The sequence below is a fragment of the Brachyistius frenatus genome, unplaced genomic scaffold (genome assembly GCF_029030835.1).
Source record: "Brachyistius frenatus isolate BFR_SWC_R1_liver_20210118 unplaced genomic scaffold, ASM2903083v1 Contig_72, whole genome shotgun sequence".
NCBI lineage: Eukaryota > Metazoa > Chordata > Actinopteri > Embiotocidae > Brachyistius > Brachyistius frenatus.
In genome coordinates, this window is record NW_027210671.1 from 196415 (window position 1) to 220678 (window position 24264).

Consider the following 24264-nt stretch of genomic DNA (forward strand, 5'->3'; position numbering starts at 1 on the left):
TAAATGAAAAATATTTGTTTTGGAAGACAATGGACCACAAAACAGGTGCTCTTCATGAGTCTTAGACCAGTGTAGCTCACCTCGACCACCAATGGCATCCTTGAAAGCTCAGTGCTCTCGCTGCTGTGGTGCTACCAGGATATGAAACTGGCAAACTGTTGAAACATTTTACAGTTTGCTTATGTTGAATAAGTAGAAAAATATTTTTTGTCAGCCATGTCCTGGCAGCAAAGAAATATTCTAACTGGACAACATGTTTTTATTGAACTTTTGTTTCTTACCTGTCCATGTGGAATACATATAGATACAAGACATGGCAGCAGAAGAGATCAGGCTTAAGCAGAGGGAACCAGCAGAAACTGTATCTCAAAGTTGCTGAGGAGCTGAAAAATTTGTTTGAGCTGAGCGCCTGTCTGACCGACTGACCAACACTGGCATCTTTAAAAGCCTGGCGCTCTCGTTGCTACTGGGCAAGCAAGATATGAATGATATAAACACTGAATGAAACTGGCATAGTCTGTGTTTCTGCTGTTGAGTCATTTCACAGTTTAAGCACTGAATAAAAGCAAAAAAACTCCATGATTTTCGTGATATGTCAAACATGTTCTGGTAGCAGAGAGACATCACATCCTCATAACTGTACAATGTAACTTCAGTCCACTTTATGTTTATTTCTCCCTATGAAATACATCTGGATGCAAGAAATAGCAAAAAGAGGAGCTAAAGGGAGAAGAGGAGGAAATCAGTAGAAACAGTAACTAAAAGATGTGGAGGAGCAGTCTGGTTCGACTGGTGCTGCCAGGAACGCTGGGAACACTGTGTGTGTGTACGAGTGTGTGTGTGTGTGTGAGTGCCAGGGCCTGGAGGAGGGACGTCTCTCGCTGAGGTCATGCCATGTAGGCCTCTCCTCTGGGGCCCACCCTGCCTGGCAGCCACGCACACACACACACACACACACACACACACACACACACACACACACACACACACACACACACACACACACACACACACACACACACACACACACACACACACACACACACACACACACACACACACACACACACACACACACAAATACACTGGGGCTAGTGCCAGATAGAGATTTGAGGAGACTCCACGGCTCAGTGGTATGAATGGCTGTCTGTTAACTCTGTGTTTCCCTCATCATGATGGCCTCATTATGACGGTGCTGAATTGTGTTGGTATGGATGTGTTCGTGTGTGTGTGTGTGTGTGTGTGTGTGTGTGTGTGTGTGTGTGTGTGTGTGTGTGTGTGTGTGTGTGTGTGTGTGTGTGTGTGTGTGTGTGTGTGTGTGTGTGTGTGTGTGTGTGTGCCTGTGTGTGTGTCTGAGTGTTTGAGTAACTGAAAAAACAAAAAGACGAGAGAAAGAGAATGACAGATAAAGTGACATGAAGACCTTCATGTGTGTTCATGTGCAGCACGTTCCTGTTGTGTGTGTGTTTGTGGTCATGCTCAGGGGGTATTCCTATCTACTGGAGTGCTGAACAGGATGTTTCATCTCAATGAACACTCATGGTAGGATGTCTTTATATTGCAAAGGAGCTGGACTCCCACAGTTTCTAGGAAGGCACTGAGGGCCTTAAGTAATAACTCATTAGGACTACATATTATGCACATATACATAAAGTTTGCTTGCTTTCTATTGTTGCTGCTGTGCCCAGTTTTTCCCCTGACAGTCCATAGAGAGAATTCATGCATTATGCAGATCACACAAAAGCACGAGTTTGCTGCATGACGGGAGAAAGGAAAGTAGAACTCCTTGGAGAATTATTATAATACACACACGCCACAACACACATCCAGACATATTCAGAAAGAAAAGTCAAGAAAAATGTCATGATTAGTGGGTTGTTTTTTTTTTACTTCTCCCTTGTGTCCCTCCATCTTTCATGCCGTTTCTCAGTTAATAAAAACACTTTAGTGGCAAGGGGGGGATTTTATTTGCATTTCCATGCCATGCCTTTCCGTGCCAGTCTTTGTTTCGCTTTAAGTAAACACGAGTGTATCCTGCGTGTAGTGCCCTCTCTTTTCCTCACACCTACTTTCAAAATCCCTCGCTCCTCCTCCTCCAGTCAAGCACTTATCTCTTCACTCCCTTGTGTAGATTATTTGGGGCGCCTCCTCTTCCCCACTCCTCTTCAACCTGCACAAATTCACAAGAAATCTCTCATATTTACATCCAAGATTCGGCTCCCTCGTGCCCTACTTTCTCCTCCCTCTTCTCTCAAGTAGTGCCATCCCCTGTGTCCCATGTGTACCCTCCCCTCTTTCTCATCACCCATTTTATGCTGCTCCCCATGGCTGGAGTCCCAACGGCCCCATGTCTCCCTCTCACTCAATGGTGCCATTGCAGCAGTATAATAACTTTTAATCGTCAGTCTTCCCTGTGCGCCCGGTGTTTTCATTATGGCCTTGGCTCTGCTCCCACAACAGTCAGTTCTGATTGGTGCTGTAGCCGCCCTGAGTGAGTCTCCTACTTCATTGAAAGAAAAGAAAGACTGAGTACATGAGTTGGTGGAGTGAGGTGAGAAAGATAAAGACAGAAACTGAGTAAAAGATTTATTTTTCTCACGGAAGACTACACTGTAGAGAAAGAGAGATACATAATCAGAAGGAGAAATAGGATCTCACACAGAAGGACTTGAAGAGTGTTGGCTGGCAATAGACGCCACCTTTGCTTTTAAAATAGTTAATCTGCTCCTGCAGGGACAATGACTGCCTTAAGTTTCTCTCCCTCGCTCTCCTCTAAGTCCCTCCCCTGAGCTGAACTCCTCCGAGGCACATTGCTCGGATTAGCTTGTGTTGTTGCTGCATCTCTTCAGCTCTATAACACCGGCTCTAGATGCAAATACAGCAGTTTATACTGTATATACTGGAAAACCTGTGTGTATGTGGATAAGACACTTATCTGTGGATAGAGGGGAGGGGATCATTTTGTAATCTGATGGTGTGTAGGGTGTTGATACACAGATTAAAATGAAAACTTCCAAAAAGTTATTGACTACTGGCCAAACATACATGATTGTATTGCTTTTATTCAAATACAGTGTTTCAAATCTACTCACACTTGAGTGGACAAAGACCTGTTGAAATCACTCCTGAGTTACAATGTTAATCTATCTCATCTTTGTGAACACAGCCACCAGCACGCTGAAAGATTGTATTTGGTGTTGCCAATAAAATCCTGGTGATGCTCTCTGGATGCAGTTTCTGTGTCAGGCTTTGGGTTGGGCGTAGTTTTACCCTGACCTATCTGAAAAATGAAACAGAGATGTGGTGTAGCGCCATAGCACTGTACAGTGTATTATACTGTGCTTAATTGTCATTGGAGCGACTGTAGTATTATTGAAGATAATGAAATGAACTGTACTGACATTTCCTGAGATTATATCTGTATGGCCTCCAGATTATCCCGTCCATTTGGATTAACATGATGCACTTTATGTATTTTAATGAACAGGTCATACACTTAAAGTGCAGTGGAAATACACGGCTGGTCCTCATCCAAGCTTGTGTGCTAGAAATTACGTGTTGTACTACTGATTTGTTTTTCTAATTATGTTTTGTATAGAGAAGTAATTGCCACCTGGATTATTTTTGCTGGCAATGATTTTTTGCCCAAAGTATTACCTTTCTCTACTGAACCGAAGTAACAGGGAAGTTATTTACTGCGAGTGTTAATGGTAGTGGAAGAATAAGCAAAAAAATTGTCCCTGCCTTGCAGTGGGTTAGTTAATTTAACATGAAGGTGACAACTTTCACTCACTTGAAACCTGTCACCTTTGACCCCTATCCACGTCTAACTACCCTCCAGTTGGTCAACTGTGAGTCCTTGTTGCACGAGGGGATTAGCTGCTGCTCTATGGTGATGCTTGTTGCCTTGTACACCAACCACTCTCATCGGCCAGCCGACGGACACCGAGGAAGCAAAAAGTGCACATGTCGTCTATCAATCCAGAGGGGCCGTTTTTACCTCACAGTGGCACTTTTGACAGCACTTCAGTTGTCAGCCTCAGTCTTTTGACAGATGTAGAAATGGTGTCAAAGGGCAAAGCAGATGTCTGTGTGCTTCTGCAAACATGTCAGATGCAGGCATACCTGTGTGGCCTGGGTTGATTCTGCGGAAATGGCTTGGATTCAACATGACAAAGATACAGAGTGTGTCTTTTTACAGGCTTGTTGTGCTCTACCCCCCTGAGAGAGACTCTTTTGAATGAGCTTTAAGTACTAATTCAAGACAGCTGCTGGCCACAGGGCATTTTCACTTTTCTCTGCTGTAGATAATATTTTACACACACCCAGCTTTCCTATTTACTCATAAAAAGATGATTAGAAATGTTTAGATGTGCAGATATGAATCTGGACCTCCATGTCGAATCTAGCCTAAATACCTCTATGAAATCACCTCATAACCATCCACACCAATTCTCTCCTAACCTGTCAGTGTGTGTGCATTTAATTCATCACATTAATATGCCACAAGAGAATGAACCTCTACAGTATCATTTCACAGATGGCTTATCTTTGCAGAGGAAAAATGAAAATGAAAAATGAAGTCTACTTTTCTACACTGAATTGGTTCCTCCACAAACTGCCGAACTGAAGTGATTACCAATTAACAACCTGAGCTGCGATAGAAACAAAGATAGCGTATGATTAGACACACAGTATATAAATGTGATTTACACGCGCTAATGAATTCTGTGAATTATAGCTGAAGTTCTTATCTCTTGTAACAGAGTTAGAACAGTATCATGAAATACTCTATAGTCCTGGCTATGTCATTAACATTGAGGATACCAAAACCATGTCCTCATTATTGTGTGTGCGGAGAGTTTTAGTTTTAATGACCTGAAATTTATATTTTACAAAAGTACACACATTATACATGGTAAGGCTGACAGTGGTATTTTCTTAAAATTGGATTGTTTTTCTACAAAAATGACAGGTTCTCTTAAAATATAATGAATAGAAGGGATTTATACAAACAAGATTTAGTCACCACCCACATTTCATGAGATTGCACAAATGCAGGCAGGTTGGAGAAGCATTTAGATACATGTGTACAGAAATACAGAATCAGTCCAAGATAGGTACTGAGCTTTAGGGTTAAGTCCAAAAAAAACTATCAACAATATAGCTAATTATACCCTTGTTGTATTATCCCTCTTTAACAGATTTATCCATCACAGAGTTTTAAGGTACTATTGTAATCCGCAGATCCTCCTTAGACAATGAGACTAGATGCTGCGGACGATCCGCACTGCTGAACTTTAGCTCATAAGTCAATTACACGAAGACCAATTTTGTAATTTGAAGAGTCAGGCGACTCTGAGTTTTGGTTTCAGAGCAAAGATGTAGTTTTTGAAGTCCTTAAAAAAAACTTAACATAGGTAAAGAAAAAAAATACACAACATGCAAATACCCAAAAATGCTACTTTATGATTTCTAAGATTGTTAAAATCCTTTTCCCATGAGTAGTTTTCTAAACTCTGCAGGAGTATTTTCGTTAAGCCAGCTTGATCAGGGTATTAAGCCACAGCATTGTCTGACAAAATGGCTCCTTTGCATTGTTTTCTGTTTAAAAATTGCATGTCAGTGGAATTAAATGCACAAACATTTAAATGGTTTAAGTTACCGGATGAGCAACCTGATCCTCTTATGTCTTTAGGGGTCCTAACTCTGTCAGTAAAGCACAGATTTCATTGTTGCAGCTAGCAGACTGTAAAGTGCCGTCTTGTGGGCTTTCTCTCTGATTGTGCAGGTGTGTGTGTGTACAGGCTGCTGATGGTAATGATTTGAATGGGATTATATCTGGATTGGATGGAGGGATGGATGGAAGGAAGGGGCAGGTTACACCCAGGACTCATCAGAAGGAGACAGAATGACGGATACAAGACGACAGAAAAAAAAAAAAAAACAGGTCTTTGTTGAGCCTACCTTTTTTTTCCCCAGTGTGACAGCAGATGAGGCCTGCTTACTGTTGTTGCCTTTCAGTTGAGTGGATATTTGAACCCTGAGCAACCCAGCCCCTCGCCTCCTCTATCTCTTCCTCTCTCCTGCTCCTCTTCGCTCCCTCATTTCTTGTCTCCAATTCCATTAAGTTGATTTACGTTATTCAGACAAACTCATTAATCACATTTCCCCCCGGATATAATCTGCTTGTCAATCTGAATCTGGGCGAGGGTTACAAAAAAAAAAAAAGGAAAAAGACTGACTGAGGTAAGGAAAAATGAGGTGGACAGATGGATTATGTTCTGCTGGAGGGTCACTTGGACTAAACAGCCAAACCAGCGCAGTTCACCATAATTACGCTCATCTTTATAGATATTTTGTCTGCATGAGGAGAGCCAGACTTGTGTTTATCTCAAGAGCCAGATGGACATGAGCGAGATAGAGAAACATGAAGAGAGGGAGTGAGAGGTAAAGACCGAGAGGGGAAGCCAGAGACGGGGGCAGAAATGGGAATGGGGAGAGAAACTCGAAACAGAGAGAGAGAGGGAGAGATGTGGAGTCGGGGGAGGCTCCAGTCACAGTCTTTTAGTCGATGATGATGAATTACTTTGACAGAGACAATCAGGATGAAATGTTAATGCGAGTGTGCCAGAGGATGCAGTCACAGCCAGACTAAGTCCTCCTGTGGGGAAATGAGATGGTTAGTTAGAGCACACAAACATGCACACACACACACAAATGCCTGTCCAGAAATACAGTCATGCAACAAATTGCTGCAGAAATGGAGGTTATATTTGCTGGCTATTGTAGCTCATGTATATATCACTGTGAAATGTATGAAATACCACTGCTCTCCTGACGTTTGTATACAAGTATAGGTGTGCGTATGTTTGAACAATATTTGCCTGCGGAGCTCAGATGAGATCAGTGAACCGGAGGCTGTGTGGGCTGCTAGGATTGCCCATAAATCCATATTTTCAAATCCTCAGGGGTGCTGCCACAAAACAATAGAAAACTTTCAGGTACTAATAAACTGTATCTTGTGCACTCTACATGCTGTCTCTTTCTTTTTGCTATACCTGCATCTCCCAAACTCATAAATGCAGAATTTTCCCACTCCTATTTAGTTTTTTTGAAATCATTTTTAGGCACGGATCGATGAATGGTGATGTCAGTTTAACTCAACTAATTTAATTCCCACTAGTCCCAGCTTTCCTTTGGGTTTAGTAGTATTTAGCAAATGTTGGCACACTAAGATGCAAGCAGCTGACATCAACATTTAGCTCAAAGTACTGCTGTGTTAAAGTCCAGCCACTATCATTAGTCATGTATAATAGGATACGTAATGCAGAATGAAGGTGTGGAGACGCTATTGCAGGCGTGCATCATTGTCTTTTGGCTCTCAATCATTCAGGTTTAATAAAGCATTGTTGTTCTTTTGTCTCTTTCAAATACCAAAGTGTTTGAGAACAAAAAAAAGAGGCTCTCCTTCCACATGATTCATCAAACTCCCCTGAAAAGTGGACTGACGTGATAATTCTTCATCCACCGGATAAGATAAACAGCAGTGGTAAATGTGTCTGCTTAACAAAAAAAATTAGATTTTTTTTTTGCTATTGTTCTCAGCCTTAAATCTGCCCTTCCTGTGGCACACTTCAGCAATCATCCCCAAACTTCTTCTTTCACTCGTCGCATCTTTCTAACAACTGTGGAAGTGTGTAATTAAGAGAAGCCAGTTTACCTGCAGGACTGCACGTTAGTTGTCTGACAGGCAGCAACACACACAGAGATCAGGCAGACGGGGAAATAGCTATTTTTTTTTTTTTTATTCCTGGTTTTGATTGAAAGGAAGCCATAATCTTGGCATTAGCTTAACATCACAGTGAGTGGGCTCGACTGGCTCAGGTTTCCCTCTGTGCTTCCACAGTGTAAAGCCCAGGAGCTGCAGGTAGGCGCACGCCCACCATCTGACCGACTGACTGTAATACAACACCTGCAAGGAGCAAGCACATAGCTGCGGTGCACAAACACTCACTGCAGCCCATAACTGCAGTCTCACTCCTTGGTCTGCTCACACTCCATCCTTCATTATCACTCAGACTGAGAACAATAGTTCAAGGCTGAGGCTCTCGCCACTTTCAGTCTGTCTCCCATCGCTTTTATGTTCCCCTCCTCTGCCCTTATGATGAGAGGAAGTCGTAAATGCAGATCCTCAGATGTTGTCCAAGTGGGGTAACAGACAAGGTTAGGAGGTTACAGATGAAAGGCAGAGGAGTTGCTAAAAAGCATAGAGGCTTCCTGTGTGTGTGTGTGGTGTTTTCTTATGAACTCTGTTTGCTGGCAAAGTGACCGAAATATAAATAAGTTTTAACAACAACAAAAAAGTAATCAGGATTTGTAGGCGTGAAATGGTAGGCTGTTAAAGCTTTTATCACTTGAGAGGAACAACACTTAGCCAGTTATGGTGTGAAAAGGAGAAAATAGAAGAGAAAGAGAGTAAGTGTGTCCTCCACTTTCCAGATTGCAAGTTTTCAGCAATTATGCAGCGCAAACAGGTTTTTCCTCCAGTTCAATGCTCATTTGTATTCTGGAAATTATTCTACTTATATTTTCTTTGTTTTATCAATTTGAATGGATTATGATGCATCTATTGTTTACTCTTGACCACACATATTTTTCACTCTTGTGGGGTTTAAATTTCCAAAGTGGCAGCCTCGTAGTGTTAAGAAAAACAACCTGGTTTGATCATGATAACAGTAAATTTGAATTTAATGATACAATAAAAAAGGTTTCTCCAATGATCATAATGTTTCTAGTGCCCAAATTTATTTTACTTTTGTCCTGTTGGGATATGAAGACAAAAAGAAGTAAGCAGTAAACAATAAGCAATAAGCTGAACCCAGCACTATTTCTTTTTCTGTATTATTCCTCGAAAGCCAGACAAACTAGCTGTACCAGTCTGGCCTGATCCAGCTCATCTCTGCTCCCACAAGGGAAATTTACAGACATGATGTATGGCCCTCGCCACTGAATTAATGCAACATTTCCATTAGAAAAATTGCTTGACACAGCTGATATAAGAAGTTAGTGATCACAAAGATACTGTAACAAAGCATGGAGAATTACTTATCGGAGAACCGTCCTCTGCACAAGAATTTGTGATGGAAGGCAGAAACAGACTATAATATGTGTTCTCCTCTAACAGAGCATGGAGGAGAGGGATCTTGTAGCTTTAAACTCTCATGTGACACTTGAAATAAATTTCAACACAATTAGGTGGTGTAGATTCTAACACAAAATTTCATTCTGTTTTCTACCATTTTCTACATGATCTTGAAGTCTATAAAGTGTAACCAGTGTTCATTGTCACCATACACTGTAATTACTGCATAATTACCATGCATATGAGAAACAATGACACGAGTCTTGGTTCAAACAGCTGTAGCACAAGCACAAGGTCATATTCTCTTTGTTTTCACATCATATTGTACTATGTCTTTTCTCTGTCTTTCTGAATTGTAATTTTTACTTATAAAACGTCCTGTCGTGTCGAACATGAGATCCTAAGGCAGCTGTACTGTGTGTGTTTGTCTGTTTCGAAATGATCTCCCCTAAGAGAACAGCAAGTATCTTTAGTTGTCACACGCTGTTAAGTTTACAGTTAGCCCTTGTACTTTTCACTTGTGCTTCCCAACCAACCAAGCGTGTAGAGTGCTATAGAAACTTGCATTACCATTTCATCATTTACAGTAGACTACAACTGTAACATCAGGAGAATTGTATTTCTATTCCCCGTGCTGATCACATAACATTTTTAACGTGATTCACTCTTAGCCAAGGGCTTTTCTTTTACACTGATGCATAAATGAACTTGTGGAGCTGCAGAGCTTCTTCTCTGTATCGATTTTGTGGTCTCGTTATAATGAATGCACCTCTCTTGTGGCACCAGTATTCATACAGCTCATTACATGATGCTAGCATTCAGTATTTATTAACTTTTGCTGCAGTGCCCGTCATGCAAATGCACTTAGTTTCCTAAATTTTTTGCCATTAAAAAAGCACCACATGCTATTTATAACTTGTCGATGCAATGGTAAATGATGTCACGTGATCTTATTTGAGACTCTGAATGCACTGCAGCCAAAACACATCTTGAGTTAAGCGAGGTTAACGAATCATCCAGCCCCATGTACGTACAGACCTAAAGGGATTTTGTTCGTGGGCTTGCAGCTAATTGGTATTGTAATTAGCCTACACTGCTAAGCAGTCTTTGCTGTTCATGGGTCCGGCAGCTTGCGTAGTTTTATTTTATTTTCTGCATGCCTTGAATGCCACACAGGTCACAACATTATGGCCATTAATTGCCTGTGTCCAATAAAATAACAGGTTTTTGGATTATAAAAGGGCATTTTATTGTCCTTTTTTTGCCTTTTTGACAGTCTGTTAAGTAAATTGTACTTGTGGTTTACTTCATAAGCTAAAAAATATATAAAAAAGGATTACATATTGTATATTTTCCTTTAAAAATGTGACATGTCCACAGGCTGTCACTGACTGGGGGCTTGCTTGTAGCTACGCTTGTATTCCTGTTGTCACGACATGTGTCTTACAGCTAGCTAGTATGGACATCCCAGTCTACAGCAATGTGTGTGTAATGACACACTAAATGCGCTGATCAGCTTGGCTGTAATCAGGTTTAATGACAGAGACACTGGTTTCCTGAAGGATTACGTCCTTATATCACTTCCCTTGTGTCTCTTTGAAGCAATCTTTTTCAAAAAAATACATTCCCTCGGCTTTCTTTTGAGTCTTCTTTATTCTCCACATCTTTTCTCCTGCAGTGGGATTTATTAGCAAAACACAAATAAGAAATAGCCTTTAAAAAACTCTCCCATGTCAGAGTTGATCATTTGCTTCTTGTATTGTGCTACCTCATCTTCTGACATAATGGCAATGGTAATGACAATCACCACACTGACAACACTTATTTGCAAGCGGCTGTACTACATTGAGTAATACATTTTCTTTTCATACATTTTATTTTGCAGAGTGGCAGGACATCTCAATGTTCTGCCTGCCTGAGCATTGCCATCTCGTTCATTAGTGTAGAGCTGGATGTGAGCTGCGTCACTCCTACAATATGGTCTGTGGCGATAACAACATTTAGACAAATTTATTCTGGACATTGGCAATCCAACAGCGACTGTGGTACGGTGCCTTGTCTGTTAGTGACTGTGGCCACGTGCAGCAGCAGGATTGAATGTCCTGGTTTATCAGAGATGACTCATAATGCTATTGGATATGATGCACTAAAAGAAAACAAGATACTCTGTTATCAGTATCACAATATCACGGACTAACACACAATGTAATTGTGTTTAGTTCATTCCATTCTCTATTATAAATATGTTTCCTGTCACAGAAGAAGATGGAGAGAAACAGAGTCTGTGGGATGAGGTTTTATTCTATTCTGAAGATGTTTTTGGTGTTTAGTTGCTGGGAGGGTGGTGGAGCTGAGGGAAGGAAGGTAAAGAAAGAGAATGAGAAAATGTAATGTACAGAGACTGACTGAAAAGGTCTGTACCAAGTGAAAAAGAAACAGAGACACAATGGGAGAAAGACTAAGAAAGTGTGTGCTAATGGTGCGCTCTTGTCATCCCAATCCACAGCCACCTTAATAGAGATTAGCATCATGCTCAGTCAGATCTGATAGGCCTGTTGCTGTGGAACCGAAGGTCTGCTAGCCAGTTATCAGCGAGGACACAGACTCAGCCACTTAGCATAATGGAACCTGCATCAAATGAACTGGGAGCTCAAGAAGAAAGATGTCATTAACAGAGCTGAAATGATTTTCTGTGATGGTAAAACAGCAAATTAAATCATGGTACATTTCCAGACTTTATGACTGAAACAGATGCACATGATGTGTATCCAGCAGCATCACTTACAAGGTAACAGGGCATTTTTATGGCTTTTACTCTCTCTTTGGTCACAAGGACATTCTGTATATCTGATGATGTGTGTATGTTGATGTCTCCATATGCTTCTCTCTATTTTGTGAAGTCATGCTGGTACTAAAAATGCTTGGACTGACTGCCGAAAAACAGCAAAGTAGTAGAACGTACTGTGAAGCGCGTTGAACAGCAACATTCTGACGATTGCATTAGGTACACAATGAGGCACGGATAGAGAGTGTATCACACCCTGTAAAACTCTGAAGCACACCTATTATGAAGAAGCAGGAGGCTGTGAGATGTGAAAACTGCACCAGATGGATACAGCAACAGAAAACCATCACACCTCTTATTCAGTCCCTACAGGGCTCCCGCTTATATCCTGTCTCTGGTTTTTCCATTTAGTAGCAAAAAGAGGGAAAGAACACAACAAAAACAGCTGCATAAGTTGACTATTAAACCACATGCAAAAAGATTACAGTAAATACATATACTGTATGGTCTTGTCATTCAAAGTGAATTTGTGGAGGCATTTTTTTGTTTGTTTGCCAGATGTGTTATTTTACTGCAGGTCAAGGTTGAATCCAACTTTCTTTCTTGCTCCAGTTGGTTGCAGGTACTGATGCATAGGATTTGAATGATTTTTCTACATACGTACCATATTGATTACAACTTTAAGTCTGTTTAGTCAAGGTCCAGCAAGGATAAAAAAAAAATTCCATTTCTTTCTTCTAAATCTCCTTGAGCTTTTTATATCCATAATAAAAACCACTTAGTGAGCCGCCGTTGAATATTGACTTTGAGACTTTTCTCATTTACAGTCCGGGCCTGTCGAGGAAAAGGGTTTGCAACTATCCAGCTCTCTGGCCAGAATTACAGCTATTGTTTTATTGATTGCTCATCCGCTTTTATTTGTGAGAAAAACTATCCCAGGAACACAGTGTCCCTCGGCTGCTTCTCCCAGACTTCTCTAAATACCCATGCTAATTTCTGCCATGACTCAAAGAACTTATGCATGAATTGCTGCAAGTTTATGATGCTTCCTCCGCTAGTGAACCGTTTTTTTTTCCCTTCCAGAAAATACATTAAAAAAAAAATCATTTTAGGGCTCATGCATTTTGGATTTGGATATACTTAACCAGAGACCCACCGAAATGGATTTCTCTGTTATGCTTCTTCCTACTGATGGCTTAGCTGATGTTTACAAAAGAGAGCCTAAGTTTGCATGTAGTTCCTCCTGTCTCAGGCACACATTTCTAAACATATTGTCATTTATTTTCCACCCCAGGCAACCTAATTTTAAGCGTTACTTGACTCACCAACCTTATAGGCTGTCTCATGACTAAGCATAGCATGAAATGGCACAGCGCTGCCTGAAGGCACCCGCAGTTGGCTTTCGTAAAGTGAGTTTCCAAGTAAAATGTGCATTATGCCATGTGACAGTTTCAACACCCCAGTCGCTGCTTTACGGGGCACCGCTTCAGTCATTCCAGCATCTGTCTCCGTGGAGTTAATGTGGCATTTAACTCAGTGACATTCTGAAGTTTTTTTGCTACTATTTCTTCTTCTCAGGAGAAACACAGAGTTTCACTTTGTGTCTCTCCGCTGCTTCTGCTCTTTTGACAAGGGCCAAATTCAACACCGCAGACAGGCGATGTTTACTAAAAATGACCAACTAGTATATAGATCGTCAAAAGAATGGCCTGATATTACAAAGCATAAAGACTAAAGGAATAAAGAGGGTGACGTCCAACAATCAGAATAGTGTCAGACCAAAGAGATAATTGGATCAAAAGAGAGAAGGCCATGTGCTACCAAGCGCGTCCTTATCAGTAGCAGTTTTCTCTGCTTTGCCCACACAGCTCTGTATCAGCTGCCTCCAGATTGATGAAGTTGCCCCCACTCGCGTCAACACAAGCAATGATTGACAGGCTTGGAAAAGGTTCCCATATTTAAATGTGTAACCCCCTTTTTTTGGGGTCAATCTCTTAAGCACCAGTTGTATGTGTGATGCGAGTCGGGCTTTGTGCTTGTGTGTGAGGTTGAATGTGTGTCACTGTGTGGGGGCTTGTTTTAATTCATAAATGCTTTTTCCAGACAAAGCAAAGGAGCAGCCGGCAACTCCACGCTCACTTTTTTCTTCTTTGCTGTTATTCTCAAGGAGATGAAGAGACGGGTAAAGAGAATTAGGAGGATGAGAGTATAGTAAAAAGAGGAATGATGGTGATAACACAGCAAATGTTTTCATTAAGTCTGTGAGAGTAAGTGAGGGAACACAGAGGACAAATGGCTTATGAGGGCCTGGCAGACAAAGGGAGAAGAAGAGTCAGCAGCCATGCTTGCAGCTCTCTGAGGCTGGCGCTGCACTGCTTTGAGCTAAATGCCCTGCATGCTAACATGTTCACAATGATGATGCTGACATGCAGATGTTTAAAGTATAAAATGTACCATGTTCTCAGCACCTGACGTTAGCATGCTAATGCTAGTCAGTACCAAAACAAATTTGGACCTTATGATGACACTAGATGAAACATTAAATTTACTACAAATTATCCTGAGGCAAACAGGAATGTCTGAACCAATTTCCAGGTAAATCCATCAAATGAGTGTAGAAATCTTTCACTAACAACTAAGACATGTCAACTTAATTTTGGTGTTTGAGGAAAAGTCAGGAGTTCAGAGTCAACAGTTCATCTTCTGGGACAAAATATATCTGCATGACAATTTATCCAAAGGTTGTCAGAGTGTCTCATTCTTCATCTACTAATTGACTGACAAATGTTACCATAATATTAGGTTGTATTTCAAAATGTTTTGCAGGTATAAATGCACAGCATTTCCCTTTATTATTTGTTTTCTTTGTAGTATCCATATTTTGAAACCCTTTTTGGTGATGTTTTAGGCTGATCTAACACTATGTAACACATATTTTGTGCAGGGCTAAACCTTTAGCCGGTGGAGTTTTTTTCTAGAGTATTTTTCGGAGCTCGTCTCAGCCCCAGCAGCCCAACAAGTTCTTGACCTACTTTTAACAACAATGTAGTGAGTGGTAGTTATCTCCTCTCATCTTTCTCCTTGGCTGATTTCTGCTGGTGGCGAGGCTGGTGTGATGTCAGTTTACTTTGGATCATTCTCAGACAGCGAACACCCATTAACCTCCCCTCCTTTCCCCCTCTCTGCTTTGCTATCTTTTACTTTCCCTTCCCTTAAATTTCCTTGTCTTTCTTCATTACCCATTACACTTGTTTGTTCCTTATTACTCATTGCACTTTATGGCTTGACTTTTTACTTTCCTCATTTCTATATCTATGGTAATTTGCTACGAAGAGTGTCCTCAATACATCCTGAAAAAGGATATCCACTGCTTTGCAACAGATAATTGTTTTTAATGATTAAGAATCACAAGACATGTAGGGGCCTAATGGCTCTTAGATCACAGAGGCAGTGTTATAAAGATAGCAGCTTATCGCCAGTCTCTGAATATCTTTGATAGGTTGCTGCTGTTCCAAGTTGGCTCTTTGCCTCTATTCCCTCGCTGTTCTTCTGTCTGTTTTTTCCTCTCTCGTCTTTTTGAGTCGTCTTTGGCCCTCTTCCAGAATCAATCCGTCACCTCTTTAAAGAGAGACGTTCTTACATTTAGGCCTCTGTTTCAATAAAGGGCCTACAGCGACAGGGTGCCTTATTCATGTCCATTTCATTGTCTTTTAATAATCAAACCATGATGGATTACCTCCATACAGATATTCATTTGGAAGAAACATCTGAGGGATGAAAAAGGGGCGGAAGAGGAAAATACCAGTATTCTTTTTGATAGCTCAAGGACTATTTGTAGGAGTATGCATAGATGTGTGTGTGTGTGTGTGTGTGTGTGTGTGTGTGTGTGTGTGTGTGTGTGTGTGTGTGTGTGTGTGTGTGTGTGTGTGTGTGTGTGTGTGTGTGTGTGTGTGTGTGTGTGTGTGTGTGCTTATACTGGATGCTAGTTTGTCTCTTGTTTTCAAAAAGACAGACAGGTTCCTCCCTCTCGCTTCCTCTCCTTTCCCTCCTCTTATCATGGCCTCCTGGGTTCAGGCAGACAGCTCCTCCTGTCTTCTCTCTCTGATTTATCAGGCCAGGACTGACAAGTGTAAACACCTGCCAGGGTATCCTCCCCGTTTGGGAGCCTGAGGTGGTTGGATGTGTTGCACTCTTTTTTATCCCCATATGGTGGATCAATGCATTATTCTCACCTGGCCGTCTTTCCTGCCTTCTCTGCTCGGTTTAGTTCTCTTCTACTTTCACACCTCACCCCGAGCACCATTTCCTCCAGCTTCCCTGCGAGCAGGTGTTACTCTGGACAGTGGTCGCAGACTCCTTTAGGTTTAGTAATATGGTATTGATGTGGCTGCGTTGTAAAAGTGTCTGGTGTTAGAGTGGTCTGGGGTTGTGTTCACACCCGTGTGTCAGGTCTGTTTCTTCTCTGTAACGCTGCAGGACTGTCACACAGCGGAAACCTCTGAAGTTGCTGGAATTACCCCGCTGTTATGCCTGAAAGATCACTTTGTCTTTTATTCAGTTCCAGCAACCATGAAAAGCAACACACCAACAAACTACTCTTAGTTTTGATTTAATTTGACCAGGTTTCGAGCTATCTTTTTGCCTCTATCCAAACACATTGCAGGTGACTCAAATCGCACAGGGTTACAAAAATAACTTTAAAAGTATCCAATAGTAAATTATCTTTGCAGAAACATTCTAACATTTCCCCGGAAACGTGTGAATAGTTTTATTCATAGCTACTGCTCAAGAAATATTCTCTGCGGGTTTTCATTGGTAAAAGGGAAGTACATTTCCTCATAATTGAGTTAAACTAACACTTTGATTACCTCTCAAACTGTATGATGCATAAAAACAAACACAGCCTGCGTCATCTATTGCTAAATCATAATTCAAGATGCAGCACCTCCAAATGTGGTGACTGACCGTGATTACAGACACACAACAGCACATTGCCAGTAAGCTCCTCTTTCTCTTTGGCATTCCTGTCATCTGTAAAACCTTCAGCACCAATCTGTGGACATTACCCAGACTGCCAAATATAAACACAAGCAGACTGCACTCGCATCAAAGCTGTCAGACAGCATTTATCAGAAGCTGCTACCTTAAAAGCTTCGTATGGAACATTTCCTTTAAACCTGAAAGATCAAAAACCCAATTACAAAAAACATGTCTCTGTTATAATGACAATGATTTGTTTGAAAATATCACATTTTACTATCTGATCACGTGAGATGCAACACAGTGAAATCTGAGCGCAGAACACAACACAACACAACCTTCTCTACTTTCTATCTTACTTCCTGCTTCTCAAGCAGTGAAGACGCTTTTCTGCTTGCTCTTGCTTCTGCTTGCATTTTTTTCTGCTATTATTTCTGTTTCTCTTTTGTGATCAACTATGAGGAGCTGCTCCTGGAAACCTACAGATTACTTGGACTTATTATTTTTGTAGATTTAGTAAGCCGTTGCCATTTTTAAACAATTTGTGTGACCTTCTCATTACCACAGTAGCGAAGCCTACCAACAGCACAGTGGCTCAGTACCTCGCTGAGGCTAGTTAGCAGCTAAACTAAAGCTAAGTAGCAGCAAGGTGCCTCCCTTCTCCACGGACGACTACCACAAACTCCTGGAAACAAAAACAAAAAAAATCCACCCACTGAAAGTGAACGTGGAGGTGAATGGACTGTGTGGGAATGACACCACATTACCGTGGACTCGATACAGTGGACACAAGCAAGCTGAGACACAGCTAACTAGCACCACCAGGGCCACCAAGAAACAGGAGGGGTGTGTAGCAGATAATAAATCTTCAAATGGGAGTCCTCCCTGGAACTCTCTAGGTGCAAAGCCTAAACCATATCCTCGGTGTACGGGAGGACGGCTAACAGGCAGAGCCCAGCGCCCTGAGATTTGTGACGAAACTGCCTGGCCTGCACTACCAGACAGAACGCCTCCTCAACCCCTGTACTCGGCGGCAAAAAAACCCTCCACAACAACCGAGCCTACAGCTTAAAAAACAGATTTGCTCCATTGTTGCAGGATCCTAAATCTCCATCTGATGACCTGGATAACCAGTTATCTTCTCAAAGCAGGGTACGAACCGGGAGTAAATCTGAATGTGAAGGGCCCGCGGGGAAAGCTGATGACTGGGCCTGAGCCTCTGATTGTGAGTGACTTTGCTGCAAAAGATGTCAGAAGGATGTGCAGCAAGAACACCGAAATACTTTGCTTTCCGAAAGATATGGTCTCTGACACGAGACAGAATCCTGGACATCGTGGCTGGACATCCCACGGTGAAAAACACCGTAGTGCGTACGGGAAGCTGCGATGTCGCGTAACAACAGTCTGAAGTTCTGAAGCGAGACTTTATTGATCTGTTAAACACAGTCAGCTGAACAAATGGCTGTCAACTGCATGTACTGTCCAGTCAGTGCATTTTATCAACAATTTCTACCTTTTCGGGGAGCGCAGGCATCTTTTTAAGGCAGATGGTTTGCCTGAACAAGTCGGGGGTAAAATTGTTTACCTCTAACCTATTTTACTTCCTGCGTCACCTGTCTGCTCCCTCTGCCGAAGACAAGAGACAAGAGGAGTCTGAACAAGAGATAAACACTCCGCATCGTCGTAGAGACCTTCAGGGAAAGATGCCTGAAGAGCCAAGAAGAGGAGTCTCCAACCCCATCACCAGGGACCACCTCTGATCACACACCTTCTCCATCCCTCCGAGAGGAAGAGTCTTCATCTCCATTACCAGCACCTACACCTACTCCCCCCCTCCCCCTCCAGACTCCATCCAGGTCACCCTCCTCTCCTCTAACCCGCCCCACACATTAACACATTCAAATTAATTAAATGTCAGGTCTCTGTCAGGAAAAACATTTTTAATCAATGATTTTATTGTTAGACACAAGCTTGACTTGTTTTTCACTGAAACTTGGTTAAACCAAGATACCAGTGCAGCTGTTCTTATTGAATCAACACCTCACAACTTCAGTTTCATGAGTGAAATAAGAGTGCATAAGAAAGGAGGTGGAGTTGCTATTTTATTTAATGATTGTCTCCAATACAAGCAGATGTCCTTTGGTAATTTTACTTCTTTTGAATGTATGGCTCTGAATTCCTCTTGAGCTTTATTCCTAAACATTTACAGACCCCTTAAATACTGTGCAACCTTCTTTGATGAGTTTAATTGTTTAATTCATTGTTTTTAAATGTCCTTTTCTTTTGCTTTATGTTTTGATACTTGTAATTATTTTTATGTGAAGCACTTTGAATGGCCTTGTTATTGAAATATGCTATACAAATAAACTTGCCTTGCCTTTTCTTAATACACGGGGCAGCTATTCTGTACAGCTGTACTATGTAAAGCCACTTACTGTAAACATAGCAGCCATTCAGAATATGTGACAAGGTCACAAGCACAGTCTGATGGCCACGAGGCAAGCGGTGAAGAACAGATAAACAAAGGAACATAAACACACAAGTAGCCCTTCAGAACGACACGCCCTGTATGAAGGTTTTCTGATCCGACGCCCGTTTCCACATGACCACATCGGTTGTCAGTGCCTCGTAAATCACAATATCAAAAATACAACTGCTATCTGATCTCACACCACCATCATTAAAGTTTGGTTTTGTTTAGTCACAAAAACGGCTAGCATTAGATCATGGTGCATTAGATCATGGTTTGGGTTCAAATCAGTATCTCATTAGGGTGAGATGATCTTTGTTGTCATGGTTAAATGAATAGCAGCCACTGTAAGAATGTTAGTGAACAATCGTAGTCATGGTTAAACAAGTCCAGCAGTGATGGTCGGTGGTAGGAAAGGGGTCTGACTTGTTGTTGACCCAACCATCATCCCAGATGGCCTACTTCTTTAACAACATCACAACACTTCCTCCTTTTTTTTTTACTGACGGACAAGTTTTGCGTCTTAGTCACTTACTCATAAACATGTTGTTTTTAGCTAAAAAAAAAAAAAAAGAATGGCTTGTTATTCTGGGGAAATCAGTTTCTAAACACACCCAGAAGAATCAGTCTGTCATCAACAGGTCAACTCGAATGTTATCAAATGGCAGTCTCTAACTCCATTGCACACTTGGTCCGGCACAGTGGGGGCTTTAGGAGGTGAACAGCTGGGAGCTTCTTAAGATTAACTAGTTGTGTGTGTGTGTGTGTGTGTGTGTGTGTGTGTGTGTGTGTGTGTGTGTGTGTGTGTGTGTGTGTGTGTGTGTGTGTGTGTGTGTGTGTGTGTGTGTGTGTGCTAAATGGGCATTTAACTAGACTGACAAACTAAATGTATAGCTAAATGTTGGGTTATGTTTCCTTCCTTTCCTTCACCTGACGCCCAGTGTCTGACCTTGTCAGTATAATAAATGTGTGTTTTTGTGTGCATGTTCAAGCTCGAAGCAGCCACAGCTAACACGCTGATGCAACAGAAGCAATAACATCATTAGGCTTGCTAATATGTTTATTGTTAAAGCTAATGCAGCCCGAGTCTGCCCCATGGGTGGCTGTGTGTGTCTGTTTGTGTGTTTGTGATTGTTTCTATGAATTTTCTTGTTGCTAATATCATTTTAATTCATGATTTTATTTTTCAAGCTCTCTTCTTGTAGCTGTGTACACTACGAGGTGACTGAGTGGTTGATTGAGTGTGCATGCATGCACGCACGTGTGTGTAGAAGATGGTACAAGGGATTCTGGGGGGTCCTTGTGCTTTTATTACCTGCTGGTGGCCTCCTGCCAGCATCCAGCTTGATTAACTCTCCCTCTCTCCTTTCTGCTTTACACAGACAAGCACTCATGCACGCTACACACAAATAACTACTTTATCACTGTGAGTGAGCGGGAGGTGTAAGGGAATAGCAGCTAAGGTTCTCAAAATTTTATTATCTATTAAAAGCCCAAGGAGGAGGCACAGGGATCCGCTGTTAGTCTTTATGTCCTCTCTTTGGTTGTTTTTCAAGGAAAGCTTTTACAAAAGAGGAAATCCACACATTTCCACCTGCACACCTTCTTGGTAGCAGGTAATTCATTATTGAAGTTTGAGCACATGTTTAAGTGTTGATTCCTGAATCCTGGTGTTCACAGTATGTGTGTGTGTGTGTGTATGTGTGTGCTTAAGCAGATGTCTGCGGTGCTTTGCAAAAGTAGCATTTTAGTTCGGGGTTTAACACGCACACACAGTCACACTCACACACAAGGAAGCAATTTGCTCTTCCACAGAAAGAGTGTAATTCGGTAAAGACAGACTGTGTCTTGCTCCCTCCTGTTACTCATGTGTGGCAGCTGGTAATGAAAGGGCCACTGGAAGGCTTAGGGGTTTCACTTAAGTCATTTTGTGCTCAATTTATTTTGTGTATCACAGGAGGCACTGCAAGATGGTTTGGCTAACAGTTTTTAGCATCCCACTGATAAAGATGGAGGACGTGCCTCCACTTCAGTGGCCACTGATTAAAAGAAACATTTCTTCAGTATGATTAATCTCCTGAGATTAATTTCAACAAACAAGAGCATCTATGGAAGAAGCAGCTATAATAGTATAATATTGATTCTGACATAATCAGGTCCTATCTAAAAATACGATCACAGAATTATCCTCTTTTATCAGACCGCGGTAGCCAGATCACATCTTGTTTTCTTGGTCAGTGCAGCCTCCATCCATCATTCACCGTGTTAGCACCCGAAGGGCTAGCCCCTCTGTCTTATGCCACTTCCAGCTCATCAATCAGTCAATTATGGGAGAACTTCCGGGTCAAGGTTCAGGAGAGGCCCATGTATTAGCCCTCAGTAGAGGTTTACTGTACTGTATAGAAAAAAAGAAAAAAAAATCCAATTTTAGTTTACAATTTGGACAAAGGTGGAAGATGCAGTGCAAGTACAGTGCCCAGTCTTCGCTTTGTGATGAAAGGGAGGGTGATGGAAAATCCATTTTTGCAGTTTTCCCTATATAGAGATATAGAATGTGGAACAAAAACCAGAGTAAGGATAAGAGGAGTAGAGGCCAAGGAGGGAGAAAGGAAGGAGGGGAACGGAGCAGCCTGTGAGATCAAGGTCGTATCCAGGCTTTAGTATTGGTATTCTCCTCAGTGTTAAAATGATTCTACCAGTGAATAGTGTTTTCATTCCTCTCCTGAATGAGATTCACAGGAGCATGGAGAGAGAGAGGAGGGGGGAGAGAGAGAGAGAGAGAGAGAGAGAGAGAGAGAGAGACATGACAAAGAGAAGAGAGAGTAACCCTCACCCCCCTTTTTCTTTCTGCCTCCTTCCTCCCTCCCGTTTGTTCTCCCCTTGGACATACAATAGCAAATGAAAATACAGCGTGGGATAAACAACTTTTATCAGACTGGAGCAAATGAAATCGACTATTTTATTCAATTCTTCATCCCTGAAGCATCCCCTACTCTATCCAGCAACGTCTCACCCCTGCAGCCTCAGCTGAAAAAAAAAAAAAAAAAAAGGTGCTTTATGCAAATTAAATGCTTTATACTTGATTAGATTACAGACGCAATAATTGTCTGGGATGATTTATGGGTGTAATTGGTTGCCACAAACTGCAGTAAGAAAACCTCAGTTGCCATGGTGGGTGCTATGTAGACATTACATCAACACAATTTAGAGGATCTGTTATAAAATCCACTTCAGCGGGCCGGCTGAGTACATTGAGTTTTCCAGGATTTAAAGGTAAATACTCAAGAAAAAAACACAGAACAGGTATTTCGTGCAGTCGTCATGCTTCCTGAGTGAGAACAGTGAGTCAACATTGGGTTGTTAAGGTAGAAACCAAGTGCAATGAGAAATTTCATGGAGGGGAAATAAAATACGAGCCTCCAGGCGGTTCTTATACCATTGCGGTGGTGAAGTGGAGAGTGCTTATTAGCCATACTGATGCACAGATTTAGCCCGTGGTAGTCATCAACCTGTAGGAGTTGGGACGTGGGATTGCTGCCCTTATAGGACACTGGCAATTGGAAAATTAGGAACCTGCAATGCCATCCGGCCCCATTTCGACGTACCGTTGATACTCTACAGCAGGCTAATCTCAACGAGAGCTCTCTCACTTCACTAAGGGCCTGTCGCACCCTGAGAGAGAGACACACAGAGATCTTCTCTGCCTGACATCGATCTATGACGCATATTAACACCCTAATCCAATTTATTCTGTTTCACTGGCAATGCGACTTACTTGAGTCATCAAAAATGCATATATAAATATATCTCTGACAGATTGCAGTGAGCCGTACAAAATGCACAAACAGCTAATTCAGGTGGACTTGAATTTTTTTGGCTATAACTCCCATCTCTTTCTGCCTCTCCTCGCTTCCCCTCCTCCCCGTCTCTGCATTTCTTTTGTTTCTCACCAACTATGCAGAAATCAAGGAGGGAAAGTAATTGACGAGGCGGTCAGGTGAAAACCGTGTTTGACAAACTTTGTCTTTTTTCTTTCCCTTTTCCTTCTGCCCTTCTCGTGTCTTTCCCTTCATCCCTCTCCATCCCCTCCTTCTCCTCCCTGTGTGCCACTTCTGTCTCTCCTCGTACAGGCTGAGGCAAATCTGTAGCAGAGGACCAGCAGCAGCAGCAGTGTTGGTGCGACCATGAGGTCAGAGGCCTTGTTACTCTACTTCACGCTACTGCAAATAGCCGGGGCGGGCTTCCCCGAAGACAGCGAGCCTATTAGCATCTCTCACGGCAACTGTAAGTATATTCTCATTTTGTGCTTCTCTTTCCTTTCTTTGGTTCTTTATTTCCTTCTCCTCTTGTGCACTATGCCTCCTCTCATTACAAGTAGTCCCTCGCTCGCCGCCTGCACTCTTTTCCCTTTCCTCTTTGTCTTCTTTTACAAATCCCCCTCTCGGTATCTGTCTCACTTGCTCTATCCTTTGGCTCCACCACATCCCTCTCAACCCTTGCTTCCTCTGCAACCCCCACCTTCCCAGACACTGAACGCATTCTGGAGGCATGGAGTGTAATTTGGCGCCCGAGGATAGGCCCTCTACACACAGTAAAATGAAGGACTTAAGGCAGCATTTGAAACGGAGCCCACCCCACATCAAAGGATAATCCGCTATTTTTCTGTTGGGCTCTTAATGCTGTGTGTGATAGTGTAAACGCTGTGGCAGGCTATAAAGATATGGTCATTGTTTCCTCTGTGTTTCTCTGTGTCTCTCCCTCTGTTCTGTCCTGTTCTTCTCTCTCCGGGTGTAACGCTGTATCTCCTGGCCAGGAGAGCCGAAACACAAGCCAACCAGCCTCACACGGACCTGCGCTCCTCTATCAGACTGTTTATTCAAACCG

The 24264-nt window shown here is 42.0% G+C and overlaps 1 protein-coding gene across 2 annotated transcripts in view; it reads left to right on the plus strand.

The window, feature by feature from the left end:
* Positions 1–24264, plus strand: part of sema6a (sema domain, transmembrane domain (TM), and cytoplasmic domain, (semaphorin) 6A) — a 107366-nt gene that overhangs the window by 23177 nt on the left and 59925 nt on the right. For both annotated transcript variants that reach the window (XM_069707734.1, XM_069707735.1), the window contains exon 2: positions 23511–23664. In XM_069707734.1, the coding sequence (XP_069563835.1) occupies positions 23565–23664 (100 nt within the window). In that variant the 5' untranslated portion in view covers positions 23511–23564. The remainder of the gene's footprint in view (positions 1–23510; positions 23665–24264) is intronic.